We start from the raw sequence: 18,734 nt of genomic DNA on the forward strand, positions 1-18,734 counted from the left end.
GCATAAAACAAAAACAATTCTTTCCAAAAATATTTTATTTGATAGAAACATTAAAACAAAAAATCAAGAACATGAATAGATAATAAAAAATCACATCCAATGTCAAAAAAATGTTGCAAATTCTATGAAGTAGATTTCAACTTTGTGCACAATATTCCGAGCTGCTGTCGTTATCCATGTGTTGTTTGAACCAGTTGATTAGATTTATGAACCAGTCGGCTTCAACGTCAATTTTCATCAGCGGATGAGCGTCTTCATAATAGTGCAGTCTGGATATGTAATATGCAAAGAAGACGGAAAATATATATAACAAGAATTGATTTATATCCGAGCAAGAGCATAGCCAGTATCTTACACTGAAACCCCGATCCTTCACTTTTTTGGCAAAGTTATTTTCAAAACGCACTAATCCACAAACTAGCTGGACGAGTTCAGGAGTCTAAATCAATCACATAATTATATCAAATCTTGATTTTATTGCGTTTAAAAGTGATAATAAATTGATATCGTGGGATATACACGTTCACATTTTCGTGACAATTTTTGAAATCCTAAGCTAACGCCCCTGTTCTTCATTAATTGATTTATCACATAGCTTACCTGGTCTCGGCTCCTCTGGCTTTCAGGGCGCGGAAATAAGCAAGACCCTGACTAGGAGGCACTCGCTCGTCGTATTTACCAATGAAGAATATCGTGGGCGTTTTAACTCGGTCGACGTATTGCATCGGAGATAGAGACCACATTCTACTCATCATGTCGTCTGTCACTAACATTTTGTAATCAAAATCGTATCCGCATTCGTACAATGCCCTATTAATGTAAACAGCGACAATCAATAATCAAATCCACTTGTCCAAAATAATGGACATCTTAATTACTATATGGTATAATGTGTTTTATCAAACAGTCTTGGGGTTGTATTAATGCTTAACAATCTATGTTTGAAAATGTAGATTCTGAAAATGTCCTCACCAACAAATTAACACAATACGCATTGGATATTACCAGGCATGAGGAAGAAAACCTATCCGTGCATAAATATGTATATATATTGCCAAATAACGGTGTCTACTTTGCCTTTTCATCCATGTAACTATGTAATTTTAATATCAATCAGAATCATTCAATAAGGTAGTTCTCAGATTCTTTGTTGTTCTACAAAAAATTACATTTTCGCTCAGAACAAAACAAAACAAATACATACAAATACCAAATAAACGCCTCACTCGAAAGTTAGCACACAGACTAAGATATCATAATAAATACGATTCACACCCAAGGTCGTGTTGGGTTAGGGTTTCTAATAATCTTACAAGTACACGTTAGGGACAGACAAACATATCGAAATATTATTAGTATTTGTATTATTTGTACATGTAGACAGAAATGGTTGCGCATATTTTAGAGCATCTGACAACACGTGCACAAGAACATAACACTGAGATATTATGATAAATAAACTTGAATATTTTCAAAAAGGCTACATTTACCAATCAGGAATATCTGAAGCTTTAGTAAATGCTGAAATGATTTAAGAAATTTAGTTGATTGAATTAATAGAGCAATTTGATTAATAAATTCATTGATTCATTCAAAGCCATACAGGGCACTTACTCGCGAGATTGGTTGAAGGATTCCTCATACTAGCGGCCTTGTAGAAATCCTTAAAATGAAATTTTGAAAAAATTCACGTCAGTACAAAATAGAATGAAATAAAGTTTTACGTGAATTTGAAAACAGAATTGTTTCACCAACCGGATATTGTCCAATAACTTGCAATGCTAAGGTACCACCATAAGAACCTCCAAACACAAAACAGTTAGTTCCATCTACGGGATATTTGCCAATAACCTCATTAATTGCACTCTGTTAAAAATACATTTGTATATAAATTAATACGCGTGAAATTATATTACTGGTAAGTATGATACTTACATTTAGGAATTCATTTACCTGTATATCTTCCACATCCATTGTTCCTATTTTGGTTCTGGTACATTCAATTGAATCTTGTCCATAGCCCCACGAACCACGATAGTTGACTGGAATAAAGCAGACAAATGTCTAGGTTCAAAAATGCTTGTTGTTGCTATCGATATTGTTCTTCGCAAATATTATTTCTTACCACATAAAACTGTGAACCCAGCCTTGCAGAGACCAGCGAAAATTAAGGTGAAACCAGAATTAGCAACAATATGAGGACCGCCTAAAACATGAGTAAACTTGCGTGATTTGAAAGAAAGATGTATGGCGTGCTAGTGAGGACGAAGCTGTACTGACCATGGATATAGACAGCTACAGGGGATTTCTTAAGTTCAATTTTCGATGAATTTGGTTGTATAAGAATACTATGGAAATGATCTAACTGAGCTGAAATGAGATATAACAAGTTAGCGTATAACAAGTATATTATCAATGAGCACAAAGTCGGTAAAAAAAGCCAGTACCAATGGACGTTACTTACGATATTCAGGATGTATTCTTTCAGGAGGTATATCGTGTTTAATTACTGACCAATTGACATCATTAAATACAACGGGTGATGTTCTATCAAGCTGGTGCCATGTTATACTTGATTCTTCCCCTTCGGCTGGTAATTTTCCCATTACCTATAAACATGATTTCATTTGTCCGAATAAAAACTAACAAGAACCGATTTGGTAATCGAATTTTCAGGGGAAATTGCGGTCATCTTGTTTTTCTTACAAGGTAATAAGGGGTATCGATAGATGCACAAGCCACCAGTACATAATCGTCTAACACGTCAAGAACAAACCAAGCGCCTTCACATTCTGAAATAATGGTAAAACGTAAAACGTAGATATATCTGGTGTTTCATTGATAACTTTAAGCAGGTAGTTAATAACCTGTCTACGAGGTAACCACTAACCTTTAGATATTCTTGTAACCGATTTCGTTCTAAGATTTATGACTGCAGACTCCTGAAAAAATCACGAAAACATTAGCGTCCAAATTGAGTAAAACATCGATGATTAAAGAATAAAGACATATGATCGATAGCCTTACAATTCTGTTTCGCCATTGTGATGTAAGTATAACTCTGTTGCTATCATTTGACCAATATCTTCTACATAGTCCTGTAGCATACAGGTAAATTCCAGGAAATTCATGATCTAGAAGATCAGAAACCGTATGTATACATATATATGTTCGTCAGCATATCAGAAGCTATTAGCGAAAGTGAATTTGACTCTACCTTTTGGCGACTGGACAATATCTACAACAGTAGAAATCTCTTTGGTTTCCCAGTCACACTATAAGTATACCAATACAATATCTTGGACATGATTGTATACGTTTAAAGTTAAGAATGGATGATAGAAACAAAAGAAATCAACATATAGGCTTAGGCCTAAACGCGGTACGAGGATTCTTCTCAGTAAAACATACCATTTTCTGCAATAGAAAAGACAAAAAACATCAAAGTAAAAAATTCCTCATTTTTTTCAACAGATTTTGATGATTCCGTGGATTTTGTATTGGCATACTTGTATACGTACCAAGACCACACTGCCAGAATGTATTTTTGCGCCATCGAGAGGATGTTGTAGCCACGTGATTTTCTTTCCATCGGGACTTGTAGAAACTTCTTGACATGCATAAGTTTCGCCCCGAGACAGCATGGCTGAGATTTTTGAATAATAATTACATAGTATAATTGAATAATGTATATAATTATCAGGTAATAATGTATATCATTATGAAAGTTTGCTTACTACATTGTGATGATTTCATATCCACGTAAAATATCGATGATCTGTAACAAATAATATCAAACTACTAGAAAATTACGAACAATCGTGAGAAAATTGTCATTGCAGCCGAGAGCGACTTACTTCCTCTGTCTTGTATATAAAAGTCCAAGGCGATACGGATCATGGAAATACCCAGTGAAAACAATACCTTCATTACCTCGAAACCATCGTGGCTACAAATGAATAAATGTGCCATCTTTTGTTGGTTTTTCTTGTAAATATCAAATCAGATTTTACGTTACTTATACGTATACGTTACCTTAGCTGGGGACACATTATCTGGTACTTGATCTATTACAGATATCTCCTGTGTTTCGATATAAAAAATGCATATGACTGAATGATGATACTCGGAGAATTGATCACCCCAGCCTTCTTTGAATAAGGTTTTATCGCCCTAAAATTGAAAGGATGAAAATCTAGATGAGAAGAAATACTTCATGGTAAAATTTCAAACGTATTATACTCGTAACTGACCTTGCCAACATCCGAACCGGCATTCGTCTTATCGAAAAAAGACCGTGATTCATTCTTTTTCTCAGCAAGATACATAAGCTTTTTATCACATGATGACCATTCAAATACACCGAATGAACCTTAATGAATATTTCTCTTTCACAACTATTCGCAATTTAATGAATATTGGTGAACGGACAATATCTTAAACCTAACATTGATGTAGATTCATCTTAAACTTACTGTCGTTTGAATAGATCTTCCCATGTTTCCCACATGCTTCCAGGTCTATATTCTGTAATTTCAATTTCTCTGACCACACCTAGATTTAAACATGGGTCATTTCTAATGGATTAAAAATCTTGGGTGATCTATAATGCCAAAGAAGCGGACATAGGTAATTATCTTCATAGGATATTTGGAAAATGCCCATGTTTCCATTGAATTATATATAAATTGAATACCTCCTTAATTCTATGCTTACTTCGATAAAATGCTTCGTTTCTCCCGATTTTGATTTCAGCTTACGAACTATTGCACGCAATGTTCCTGACGTAGATAATCTACTGTAAAGCCTGCAATAACCGAATGACAGATGTAGGCCTACGTGTATGGGCGGCCATTCCCGCCAAAAATCAGCGTTTCGTCTATTTGTCTGTACTTTGTCAAAATGTCATAGTACACCGCCAAAATGTGTAAGCGTAACGTCAAATTGTGTAATGCGGCTAAATAACACAGGCGGCGACACTGTACGGACAGTATTTCGCGGTATTTTTCTCGCTTTGCGATCATCTCAAGGTCGTCTCATTGAAATAATTTTGCGAGTATCAAATCGACAAATCGTATCGTATTCAAGGAAATGTATAAGTAACTCGTAAAACGTAAATCGTAACTCGTAAAACGTAACTCGTAAAACGTAAATCGTAAAACGTAACTCGTATGGCCCTTCCATATCATAACGAGCGTTTGTTATCTTTCATCATTAAAACCCGAGCAGATTCATCGAGAGTCGAGCACAGGGGCTCGTTACGATAGCTGGGGGTCCAAAATCAAAGATTTGACCCAGTATCCTAGGTACCACCTATAAAAAAAGAATTTTTTTCTTTTTTTATAGGTGGTACCTAGGATACTGGGTCAAATCTTTGATTTTGGACCCCCAGCTATCGTAACGAGCCCCTGTGGAGTCGAGAGTCACCGGTTATTCGGAGTCACCCTTTTCTCTAGCCCGAGCACAGAAAATCCGAGCTACCTACCAGAGGAGGAACGGAAGCGCCCTTCAACATACCATGGCATTGTCATTGATCGCTGGTTATTCAGTGTCGTCTAAGCCTGAGACGCGGGTCTTTGATAGAGCATCGTGTTTACATTCGACGTTTCGGTATCGCAGGCTCTTTTCATTAGACGAACTCATGAACTTGAGAACTCAGGAAGTTATGAACTCGGAACTCATGAACTCAAGATGTCGTCTCAGGGCTTCCATAGGTTTACGGCAAAGTATTTACTTCCGCTATTTTACCGTACATTATTATTATATATTATAGTATTAACTAACTAAAGTAACAATAAAATCATTTTATTGGGTTTAGGTAATATGATACGATTTGTCGATTTGATACGAGCAAAATTATTTCAATAAAACGACCTTGATATGATCGCAATGCGAGAAAAATACCGCAAAATACTGTCCGTACAGTGTCGCCCCCCTCAGGCTGCTTGATTCGACGATTCGGAGTACTCCGAATATTACTCTGGAGCACACCGGAAACAAGCGGTATCCGTGTTATCAGAGTAACAAATATGGTGGACAAGGCGGTATTATTTCGATCGTTCATCCCATTATTGTTGGAAGAATGTATGGAGGAAGCCTTCTACACGGAAGTTAATGGCCACTGCTAGGAGGAATAGAATTGCTGATAATTTCATGAAACAAACAACTAGAAGTTAATGATAAATAAAAACTTATTTATTGCAACTTGAATAAAATTTAACAAAAATAAAATAAAATTACAAAAACTCGTTGTTACAAAAAAGTTGTTACTGAAAATATTTTTCATGTAAAAAAAGCAGCTTATCCGATTTTTAATTCTTTGATTTAATTCTTCTTCAAGTCCTTAAACAGGTCCAAGAAGCCCTTCATAACGGTCATTCTGTCATTATGCATACGTTCCTGTTGGGCCCTAGCAGAATCCTACCATTCCCTTTGTTCGGCCAGTAACGCCATCTTGCGGTACACCTATCACACCGTTGATTTTCTCTGGGTAGCAGTGGAGAGTCCGGAGTAGTGCTCCCGCCTACTTGATTCACTAGTGTATTACTTGGTGTACTCCGGGTAACGAATCAAGCACCCTGCCGCATTACACAATTTGACGTTACGCTAACACATTTTGGCGGTGTACTATAACATTTTGTCAAAGTACAGACAAATAGACGAAACGCTGATTTTTGGCGGGAATGGCCGCCCATATACGTGCGTTTATCGTAGAATCACATCATATGTTAGGGATTGGAATACACGCATATCACGCGTATGATAAGCTTGAATGTTTTAACGTTCGTCTCGGAATATGCTTTCCGGGTCTCAAGTGGATTATACATATGTTGATAGAACAAAAAGAAAATCTTACTCATTTTGTATTTCTTGTGGTGGTGTCACAATAAGCGGTTTTATTTTCTCTTGCTCAGTTTCTAGGATGTAATGTTTTGTAAATTTAATTTTCTCAACTCGTTCTATATCTCTCTCAGTCCATTCTGTGTATACATGAACATTCTTATCTTGGATATTGTACAATGAACCTTCAGTCGGAGTGGGATATTTAGCCAAATCCCGGTATATGTTTACCACCTCTTCAACCTATAGAGTATAATACCGGTAAAACCACCAAAAAAAATGTAAAGCCTGTGACACGATCAATAATAATATAAATGTAACTCACCATATTGGCGTACTCCTCTACTGTGCAAGTTTATATCTATACGGAGTTTTATGTCCAAGAGCTCTATTTTTTATAAGGTTAATTGGGCGGTTATTCATTCATGTTCTAACAGTACTTACATGTGTCAAAAATCGAGGATTATAGACATGTACATGCTAGCATGGGCTATGTGTAAATGAATATTTGATTGATATATACAGCTAAAATACAGTATTTATAGCAGCTGTACTGACTGATGCACTAACCGACTACGTAGTAACATAAAATTTGAATGGGAAATATAGTCGATGTATGTCTATATCAATTATCTCAAATCCAACACGAATATAGGATCGCGAATAATTCATTTCTTTTTTCAATTAATCATATTCAGTATTCTCAGCGAGTTACGGTTTCACGAGTGAATGCTTGGGAGTATTCGTGTGCCACCAAATAGTAAGCTCGGACTATTTCTTAAATTTTAAAATGAATTCATATTAAGCCGTTTTATATCATAATTGGAGCCGCGATCACACAGACACGATTTGGCCCGGGCCAAATTGGCACCGATCAGCCAATTTGGCCCGTACCTAATTAGAGAGCTCAGTGCTAAACAATCATTTGCCTGGTGCTAGAATTAGGCTCGGGCCTGGACCGACGTTTTTGGTCGGGCCAAATTTGGCCCGGGTCAAACAGGCTCGGGCCCATTTGGCACCCGTGTGAACAGTTGTTCCGGGCCAGATTTGACCCGGGCCAAAAACGCTCGTGTGATCGCGGCTATAAAGAAAATGGCCTCAGCCTTACATCAAACTTCTCTTTATGTATTTTTTGCTTACATGTATATATGGTTTATTACGTGAACAATGTTTAATGTTGTATGAAGTCGGTTTTAATAGTGTTGTCGAGTTTCTTTTTGTCATTACCTTTCTTCCTTTGAAAACAAAAATGTTTTCCCATCATTTATCACCGAACTTGTCCATCAAAGATGTGTGTCGTGGGAATCTGACTCGTCGAAGAGAAAAGAATTGAAAATTAATTTCCGATTTTAAATGTAAGCTGTATTTTGAACAGTAAACTACAAATGATGAGCGAATGATATATTAACAATGAATACCATAATAAAAACCTATTTTAATCAATGAATGAATTTATACAGTTTATATCATAGAGTGTCACATAAAAATACTTAGTAACAGTAGTATTTATGTAACACATACAACTACGACTTTTATACCGATCCGTATTAAATATATATAAAGTATAATGTTTAGTATTTATTACGAAAATTATTTCATCTTTAGAATTATTCAAAGATGAACGAAATGATTTCGAACCGTCTGTTTTTGTTATCATTCTTATTTCGATAGCATGATATTATACGTATATATTATTTGAATGTAAGATATATTTATTCATAATTTTACAGCCCTACGATAACGCACTGTTATTCCTTCTTCAGCGTGTCAATTACGAACTATTTTACATGTTTACATATTTATAAGTCTATATATTTAATTTTCGTTACTCAGTCACCACATCCTGAGACGCAGAACTCGGCATTGGCAAAGGAGAAACATCCGCCGATATTTTCTGTTGCGGAGTTTTCGGAACGCAGACCTCAGTCGCCGTTGGTGCAATTATTTGTTGGCGGTGAGACGCAGGGCGTTGGGTGGACGGTGGTTGAGGTCGGTACCAATTCAAACAACTAGCCACAGTATCATGTCCATATTTACTGGATGCTCGTTGTATTCTGTTAGTGTTTATTTCAGTGAAAGGCTCCCTAGTTGTAGCTAATAGTTGTAAACGAAACGGATTTTCTTTTCCATGCGACGTTCTGTAAGTAGTCGAGCTTTTCTCGCCGAAGCTACTTTTAGGTCTATTAGCTACGATTTGTTTGATCGGCAAAGGCTTGTAATAGGTAACTTGGTAGGTAGTCGGATGCGGTCCAGATCGGTCTAGTTCTTTCTTCGCCGGCATCCAAGTCATCAGATCCTGCTGTGCTTTATACGTAGTGTTTTTAACCCGTCTTCTCCCGAGTCCCTGTACGTATCAAAAAAAAAACAACGCGTGTTACGTAATCATCAGAGAAAATTCAAAATAATGAATGCAGATTTGTGAGAAATAAAAATGTAGGCTACCTCTTCGAAAATTAGAGCGTCATTGAGAAAGGACTGTCTATTATCATGCCTGGAGAAGACATGTCTCCCAGCGATCTCCTATTAATTAAAAAAGAAAGTACAATATATATGTATATATAACGTTCATGTGTATCAGAATGAAAAGCTCATCAAAGAACATTAATGATTTGTGCGCTGATCGATTGAGAAGAGCCGGTAAGCTGTATTAGCGGCAGGGCGCACAATGGAACTGGATTCAGAACGATTAGGAAATGAATATTTGATTGCGATATACGGAAAATTAATCATCTGCGCGTTGATTCAGTATATCGCGTATAGAACAGATTAATGAATATAGCTTCAATTTATTCCCGTATGTCACAGAAATTTATAGAAACCGCGATCTTAGACACAGGCGGTTGCTATGAGAATGATTTTACGGTATCCGCTTGAATGAAATGAGGTTTACGGTTTAACTATCGATGTGAAACATTTTGACGAATCAGGCTGAGATATTTCACGATGTAAGAAATCATTTATAATTAATTTCTCATGTTTTCGGTTTTTGCTATTGATTCTATTTGTATATATTTTACCTGAGTTCTACGTAAAAATCGTTGTGGTGGCGGTGGTTTGGCCAACTGTCTGTATTCGTTCACAAAATCGTTTCTCGATTTACTTCGAAAATGACCGTGGTATCCAGACGGAAACTGCAAATAAGAAAAAAACACCATAAAAGTTACTTGTAAATATATCGATTGTAATGATCTATAGTTATAAAATCATCGAAATACATTGTAATTCTTGAATACTGTATCATAGACTTTCATTTTCTGACAGAGAAAAGTGTTAGGTAAACAGAAAGACACAGATTGCAACAAGGTTTCTATATAAAATCCTATCAGCGAGTGCTTATCCCATAATTAAAGCGCCTTCGTGTGTTTCCAACATCCACGACTTACCCATGTCCCAGTTATACGCGATCCTTGAGTCTTAACGGCCATTTTAATTATTTATTCCGACTTTTCCATGATCGATTTCACCACTGACACCAACCAGTACTGGTAGAGCTGGAATATTGAAACAGCGGTCGTCGCTATGCAAAATCGCGACGGCCCTGTAAACAGGTCGCGGCGGCGGCGGTTATAGTTGGAACACAAGGTAGAGCCACCCGCTCCAAGGCGTTTATTGTTCTTAACGAGGCTTTTTGATTTGCATACTATTAAATCCATTGACAATGTTAAGCCATAAACCGGTGTGGAAATGTGTGTGTGTTATTATGAATAAATACAAGGTCCCGCAAATTACTACACAAATAGTATTAAATGCACGCAAAAAGGGTGTATATATTTATCTATGTAAGTGTAGACAGACCAAAAGGAACTTAAGGACAAATGCTATGGCGAAAAGATAGTCTGCTAACAGGTTTATCTAGCTCGATAAACGTTTAATATATATACGAAATATTTGGAATTTACGACAGACCTTAAGAATTACCTTAAGATTGTTTCGTGTTCTGTCGTTTAGATGGCGTCCGGAGCAAAGTTGACATGCCAATATGCTAGTTAAAATTTTACTTATTCAACGTTAACAACATAGAAATAGTAAATGCATTGCAGTGGATGGGTTAAAAACAAACCCGGGTTTGTTCTATTGATCTATGAAACTAAGTATTACGGACTAACTTATATGAATACATGAAAATTTGTTTGTAGATCGAAATGATTACAGTGATAAGATTATCAGATAGTTGTACATGTATATGTATGTATATGTATTTATTTTATTATTGTGACGTAGTTATAAGTCTTCTTTACCAACACATAATATATACATTTCAACACTACCCAGCCCTCAACGGGCTTATAAGTCACCATTAATTAGATTTATTTATAAATATATTCAAGTGGTTATATATTCAGGTGTATATATACGTGATACATGTCAGCGGAGCGGTGGATTAGATGTTTGGCCCACGATCGAAATGGTTAGCAATAATTCAAACCCCTGTTTGATTTTTTAGATTGTTGATATAATGATATTTTTTTATCTGCGATGAAAATCCCGTGTTCCACTAGACTGAGCTCAGAGTAATATCTTTCGATGGAAAAATCCGAGATAAGAAGCCCGTATTTTTATTAAGACATGTTAGACCTGCGATATTACAGAACATCAAAGACGTCAACATAGTGGTACTTGAGATTGATGTCGAAGTGTTTATGAGATAGGTTTCTCTCTGTCCTCAGATGTGCTCGCTGTAATCCTGCTAGCTCCTGATTTCGGGTGTAGAACGACATCTGACAATGTATCTCGTTATTAGATCAGTTGACAATACAGTTTCATTTGGTCTTTGATGGTGGATTGGATACAGTCGCTGTTGCAGCCGAGGGTAAGAGACCGATCAAAAAGAGTAATATCATAAGGGAAATAATGATACTTTTCTAACCTGTTACAAATTACTCGCCAATTTTCGCAAATTACTGCACGGTCGAATTAAACATTAACATACCAAGATCTCAAATCTGAAATGTCGGTATTAAAGCTTTCATTCGCTCGAGAGATATGAATCTATCTCTTTATCACGTTCGCAACGACACGAACGCCTTAAAAGGAATCTTTAAGGTACACGCCGACGAATGCTTTCAATGCGATATTGAACGTGTCGATTCCGCCGTGCAAATCATCCCCAGAAGCACAGAAGCAAGCAAAAATTAAATTTCAGTCAGTTGTGAAATTCTATAACGCAATCAGTCGATTGCGCTTCGTTATCTGTGATTGCAAATGAAGTAAAATTGATGGAGCTGTGTGTGTGTAAACTAAATCACACCAATGATGTAGAATAATACCAAAGCTGAAGCTTAGGATTTTTGCCCATCGACTGTACCAAGTTATATCAGCGCTAATTTTCCAAATGTTGAGGCGGGCTTGGTCGGCCTTGCGACCACCAGCGACGTTCACATCGCACGAGCAGTTTTTACCGCTTTTTGCGAATAATAGAGCCCTATTCAGTCGGAGACGGGCTTTTCAGCGTGCTGTCTCATACGTGAAGTGCTCGCTATCCGTTGGCGAATTTTCTTACACGAACATGGATAGACTGGGAAAACACATGATTTATATCAGATTTTGCACGAAAAAGTGCGTTACTCAACTCATAGTGGCCATACTAGACTGGTTGCCGGTCGTGAAGTTTAGGGCAAGCAACCAGTCTATGGCGATGACGCGCTAATGATGAGATATTGGCAGCACCTCCCGGTGTAATAAAACCGGCAAGTAGATTGCCAGAGTCGGTTCATAGTAGTGTATGAAGAATCCGCTAACGATGAACATAGCGGCAGCACCTTCCATTGCAAGCGATCGTTAGTCGACCTAAAGCCTGTTTTTGATGTCGTATTAATGAGCCAAGAGTTTATCAAATCTAATTCAAATACTGTGCCCAACTTTACACAACGATTAGATCAGAATCTACGAACGAAATATAAAATTTTTTAATCGTCACTTTGTTAATTCTCTCGGGGACTCGTATATTGATGTATTGTGGTTGTGTCAGCTGTACCGTACGATGCTCGGTGTCATCTTTTAGACGTCATGATGCTGTAATTACAGACCGATGCTCGCCCGCTCCGCGATTGTTCATTTCCCTTTCAATCAAAGCAATTTGTGAACGATCGTTTGATGTCATACACAACTCATTTCTCCAACAAATCGACGCAAATCACTCTCGGCTCGTCATTTCGCTTCTGTGAACACTGATTATTATCTTGCTGATTGCGGAGAGAATTAATTAACAACAGAGATGTTTTAACCGATTGTGCATGTAACTTTACCTGGAATGCGACGTTAAATTTCGTCCGTGGTTTTTTCCATTCTACAAAAGCTGAGTGTTTCCACAACTATCACCTATCACCAAACGATTTCTATTACACTTTGGCTTAGATTCCTTCAGTGGTGATGGTCAATTTTCCGAATTCACTCAAATGAATCTAACCAATTAATCTAACACCTAACACAGGGCTGAAATCTGTCATTAAGATAAACCATCAACGTCAATTCAAACAATTTTTATTGTTTTTTTCTTGCGTTTCTGGTAGAATCCTTCCACCCATCTACCCGGAATTTCACGAATATATCGTTTCTATATGTATAATGCGCGCAACATCTATTCAGAAAAAAATATCGCCCGAATTAAGAATAATGAACGAATGAAAGACGTTTCAGATGATATATGCGGGATATTAAATTTGGCCACCCGAGTCGCGACATTCGCAATTAAGTCGGCCGTAAAAAGACTGAACCATGCTTATCTCTGATGCACAAATTGAACATCAAAGCGTCGTTTCGTCGCCGTATTTATGGCTTGTGTATTGTCGTTTGAAACGAGCATCTTGTGGCAATAAGAAGGCTGATTTACATGTCTAAAACCCGGGCATCATCGCATTCTAATCCGACAAATGTCTCGAGGATCGATATTAATTTGACAAGATTTGGCTCCTGTCAGACACTGGTCACATTTGACTGATTAAAACAACTCAAGTTCAGCTACAGCTTCATCTATTCGGTTTAATTGATCGAGTCTCAGAGAGAGAGAGAAAGGACAACACACATTGACATCGGTCGCTTTCACCCAGAAGTGTCGCAGTTGATCATAATGTCTGATGACAGCCAGGAAGCCCCACCCTAGTCGACGTAAACAGAAACATTGAGGAGTCTAAATTAAGAATTAATCCAGCTTATTGATCAGAAATGACTTATTTTTCAACTACATGGTCGACCACCGTACCGGTAATTGGTGCCCAGTACTCGAGTGGCAAGCGAGGCAATCAGTAAACCGAGCTCAGTATTGTGTGTACAGTCACACTCGACACATGTGGGAAATAAAATTTTAATCCAAATGAATGTTACGATCACCACTTTCTTTATCCTCATTTATATATACATTCGTTCAGCCAAAAATGATATCTTCAACCATTTTACGGAAATAGACAATTTTGGATAGTCAACGACACCCGATACATTTTAGCCTACATTTTTTGTAAACAAGTTTATTGCCGTAGAAACTATTAAACTTATTTAAACTTATTTAAGTAAACGATGGCGAACACTGTAAAGTAGGTTCCGCAAAATCCACAAAACAGCGACGAATCTCTTGTGGCACCGCAATGGTGGAACCGATGTTATTTCCTTATCATCGGTATTTACGTGCAACGAACAGCGACTGCTGCGTGTAATTGTCCATCTTGAAGTGTCACTTACGAAACATTAGACGGTCATCAGTCTACGTTTCGTGTTTGCCGGTTTATTAAAGGAAATAGCACCGGTCATTACTCTTAACGCCCGAGGAAGCAACAAGTCACCAGATGGGAATCTGGTAGAATTGCTTCGGCTTCTCATTACGTGACATGGCTGCCAAAAAACTAACTCTACCATTTTACGTTGGCAGCCAAGTTACTTGGTTCGTTAGGTGTTTATTGGCAGTACTGTCATATACAGTACAACATGCAAAATGCAAACGAATGACCGAACGAGTGCTGAATGCTTTTTTACTTCCCCGAAATCAATATATGAAAAGACACGTACTTCTTGTGTCATTCGCTCCGAATAAGAACGACTTCTTGTTTCATCAAAAGAAACAAGTAAACTATCTTATGAACGGTCTAAGCGCTCGGCGATGTATGAAGATTGCCTTTGATAAAATCTAGCACTCGAACAAAAACTAGCCCGCAGCCTGGTTATCATATTGGACGAGAAACCGATCTTCTCTCGTTGGGAACGAAATTGACAATTTTCCAACCATCATTGTCTCTTTCATAGCCCAAAGCTGGCCTAATATGCAGTTGTTAGTTACCGCGCGTATCAAATGATCTGACATCTCATCGCCATTACGCAGAAAAAAGTTCATCTTCGCTGCCTGATTCCGGAATTGGCTTCATTCATCGCAATCATAACTTGGCAACAATCGTGTAGGTTGTCAGAGAGTAGGCTCGCAGCCGTGAAAGGTTGGTAACGGCGGCATATCCCATAAAACATTTCATTACGAGAACATGTGAATATTATATACAGAAATCTCTGAATCATTCATCACTGCAGTCTGAAACACTTTCTATCACAGGCGTATTTTTGCATAAATCGTTTACAGCATTCCTATGTTTCCTATCGTACGAAGGCTAGAATCAATATTCATGTCCAAAATCAAGGAAACAGTTTTTCAAAGTTTATCGAAATGCACGTTTCGAGTTGCGAAACTTTGAAAAATTGGAAATGGAAATTTGGTCTTTGGGCTTTGTTTCTTCACCCCATATTCATCAAATTGCCTCCAAATTACCAGTCCATTGGTATCCGTGGGTTGGTAACAAATGCAAAGCGTGAAGGACCCAGGTGGCTGAGAAATTATGTATACCAGTTCTTTAGTCACATGAACAGTGTTAATATGCCGCACAGGTTCACTAGTTACTGTTACTGTGTGCATAATCATCTTAGCGCTCGGCTCCGGTCTGTCCGAGGGACCACTTTAGCTAAGACAACTTTGTCTGTCCACGAACGGATGAAAATAATCACATTCGAGGAATTTGTTCAAGAAATGGCCCCTAAGGGAGACATGCATCTACATTATTGAATAGTGAAGCGCCGTGGGGGTGAGTGGCTGGGTAGACAAAATCGCATACCCAAATGAAGGCATAATTTATAGCCTGACGAAGCCGATAAAGAAGCCACGGATTGCGAATGAAAATATATCGAATAACGCGATGAAACTAGCTCCACCCAAGATATTTTGCATTCAAATGCAAAATCCTATCGTCCGTATTTTTACCGATTCAAAAGTTCAAAAGCGCTGATTGAAATCTTGACTTTCTCAAAAATAGAGCAAATTTGATTGCGAGCGCTTTGCCATAAAGCGCGTGATCATGCAGTCGAATCTGAGTATCTAATTACCGCGAAAACACCTCCAGCAAAATAATAGTAATAACTTTTCTATCGAGTTTTAAAAGATGTTTAATTTCTTGAAGTCGGTAAAATTGAAGATTTCGGTAATCAAGCAAGCAGCAAACACGACGGATCGAGAAGCGGCAAAAGTAATTAAAGTTTGGCATCTCTGTGAATATTCTCTCTGTTGTTGATTGTTTCTGATGTGGAAATAAATGAATTGTCACACGCGTTGTTAAGAGTCAGGGTAGATAATGAAATAATGCAATAAGCCTGGGATCTAACGACTAAACCAAGACACTAAATTCACGTGCATCAAAGGACGAGTTCATATCCGAGCACACTGACTCAAATGTATCCTCGGGGCGTAATGCATGCACACTAAATAACACTTTAGAGACATTAGCACCGGTTACGAAAGAGTAGTATCTACCTTTCAGGTTTCCGAGGATCACAAATGAAGCCATTCAGGCGCTCGATGTCTAATTTACAACTGTGAATGGAAGTTTTTTTTCAAATAGACGCAATCAAAGAGAATCTGAATGAGTATAGGCACAATACACGATTCAATGAAGCGGTACTAATATCCTCGACTGGGTTCACTGTAAGCACATCCTTAGACCAGTCAAATCAAACAATTCACTTTTCGGAAATCTGTTTTTATTTCTTATTTTTATAAGTACAAAATATTTCTTTAATTTTTCTTTAAAACGTGATAAATCTTCTGTATTTTATACACAATTTTTTTTATACAGAGAATTTGCTTAAATGCAAATGCTTTTTAAACATACGTAGACACACACACGCACACATGTGTTCATTTTACATGCATAGGTGTATCGCTTATACAAACAACTAAAACAAACTAAACCTACTGGTATTTTACGATAAAACATTCAAAATTACCGAGACCAAGAGGTCATTCATCTTATAGCTGAAGAAATTGAATTTAACGAAAAGAAAATTCAGTTATTGTCGCCTGGACAAAATAATTCGTAAACACATATACACGTATATGAAGTGAAACCATTGCGAGATATCAGTTAGATATTGTTACATGCTACAACGTTATTACAAAAATAATAAATATCATATCATATCATATATCACTTAAGATGTATTTGCATTGTAAACTACATCATATTCCATTAATTTTCAAACTTTTCATTTTTTCAATCAATGTATTTAACAAGCACAAATATCGCCATGAACACGCATATCTCCTCTTAGAAACTTATGTACATTCAATCGAAATAAATCATGCACAATATTCATCATTATCAAATCAGTACAAGCATTGTGGAAAAAATCGCTCATGAACATCGAACAAACATTAAATTAACAGAAAAATATCCATTCTCACAGTTCAAATCTCGATACATTGATTTAGGTGGCATTACTTCTTTTGTGAATAGTGTCAAGTTTTTCAAGGTGACAGATTCTCAATAGTCGGGGAAATTTGAACGATATCATCGCTGATATTTCTAACATCGCAGCGCTAATCTAACGCGGCTTCGAAAACCCCGAGAGGAGACCCAAATCCTTAATCTTTATAATACAAATTTATTTGATACGTTCATGAGAATGGATTCGACTTTGAACATTTTTCGAATGTGGCTCAATAGAGATACACTGAGCTATCCACGATATATCTAAACACACTTCAAGTAATCCTTTCGTGCTGATCAAACAAACTATGCACAATAGCGAGATAAACCTTCTTTCTTTACTCCGCTCTCACTAATGGATGCATTGATTTAATATGTCAAAGTGAATTTACAATGTACGACAAAATCAGCGAAATTTTCAGTAAACATTGATCTGTAATCGCAGCCCTGAGGCAGTGTGTACATGTATCATCAGAGAAAACATTACTTGCTGTAATCACCAAAACGATATGATGGCTGATTTCTGAAATTCTTGCCGATGAATTGAACTGTCACTATGTATTGAAGCGAAATCTGAACATTCTGATATGAATTCTTCATCGTATGTAAATGATATGTACTAAAGATGATTGTTTTCTTGTTCAATAATCTATGATAATCATGTCTTCGATTGTTACCGAACGTTCATGTTTTACCCTAATCTCAGGATGGCGAAAACCAACGCAGAAATCAATTTTATCATTTTCTATCAAGCATAGCTAACTACATACATAGGCATTATCCACTGTAAGCATTTAAAACGGCCACATTCACTGTAGTCACAAATCACTTGAAGCCTCTTTAATTCAACTGCATTGACCGAATATCACAAAGTCATAACATGTTTTTAAGCATTATGCATATCAATAATAAAGTTACATAGTTCCTCACACATTCACACCATGTGTTTTTTACGTCAATATAATGAAATCTATATTTAGTTAGTAATATTAATATCTACAGCACCACATTGATAAATCTTGTATCAAGAAGCTTCCGTCACACTGTACTCTCCATACATGAATGAACTTGCTCCAACTTTATAGCCAGTTTATACGTCCTCGCAAACTCATCCTCCTCCAAATTACGCATAAGCTGAAATAGGCAATGTAGCAATATGTTGATATC

The 18,734-nt window shown here is 37.1% G+C and overlaps 3 protein-coding genes across 5 annotated transcripts in view; all 3 read right to left on the reverse strand.

The window, feature by feature from the left end:
- Positions 1-17: 17 nt before the first annotated feature.
- Positions 18-7,177, reverse strand: LOC141901161 (acylamino-acid-releasing enzyme-like). Its single transcript, XM_074788265.1, has 23 exons — positions 7,166-7,177; positions 6,857-7,083; positions 4,717-4,807; positions 4,476-4,554; positions 4,254-4,372; positions 4,036-4,173; positions 3,858-3,949; positions 3,738-3,778; positions 3,522-3,646; positions 3,412-3,417; positions 3,218-3,275; positions 3,028-3,134; positions 2,891-2,942; positions 2,707-2,792; positions 2,465-2,609; positions 2,281-2,370; positions 2,126-2,206; positions 1,954-2,042; positions 1,756-1,866; positions 1,615-1,663; positions 1,491-1,521; positions 601-810; positions 18-269 (listed from the first exon to the last, which is right to left on the reverse strand). Exons 1-23 carry the CDS (start codon positions 7,166-7,168, stop codon positions 137-139), a joined length of 2,163 nt encoding a protein of 720 aa, XP_074644366.1. The 5' UTR covers positions 7,169-7,177; the 3' UTR covers positions 18-136.
- Positions 7,178-8,363: 1,186 nt separating this feature from the next.
- On the reverse strand, positions 8,364-10,397 carry LOC141901668 (ciliary microtubule inner protein 7-like). Its single transcript, XM_074789073.1, has 4 exons — positions 10,224-10,397; positions 9,858-9,971; positions 9,283-9,360; positions 8,364-9,184 (listed from the first exon to the last, which is right to left on the reverse strand). The coding sequence occupies exons 1-4, from the start codon at positions 10,263-10,265 to the stop codon at positions 8,666-8,668; spliced, it is 753 nt and encodes a 250-aa protein (XP_074645174.1). The 5' UTR covers positions 10,266-10,397; the 3' UTR covers positions 8,364-8,665.
- Positions 10,398-16,877: 6,480 nt separating this feature from the next.
- The window catches only part of LOC141901608 (plexin-A4-like), a 50,461-nt gene continuing 48,604 nt past the window's right edge, over positions 16,878-18,734 (reverse strand). For all 3 annotated transcript variants that reach the window (XM_074788954.1, XM_074788953.1, XM_074788955.1), the window contains exon 33: positions 16,878-18,701. In XM_074788954.1, coding sequence (XP_074645055.1) covers positions 18,606-18,701 — 96 coding nt within the window. In that variant the 3' untranslated portion in view covers positions 16,878-18,605. The remainder of the gene's footprint in view (positions 18,702-18,734) is intronic.

This window comes from Tubulanus polymorphus, chromosome 3, assembly GCF_964204645.1.
Source record: "Tubulanus polymorphus chromosome 3, tnTubPoly1.2, whole genome shotgun sequence".
NCBI lineage: Eukaryota > Metazoa > Nemertea > Palaeonemertea > Tubulaniformes > Tubulanidae > Tubulanus > Tubulanus polymorphus.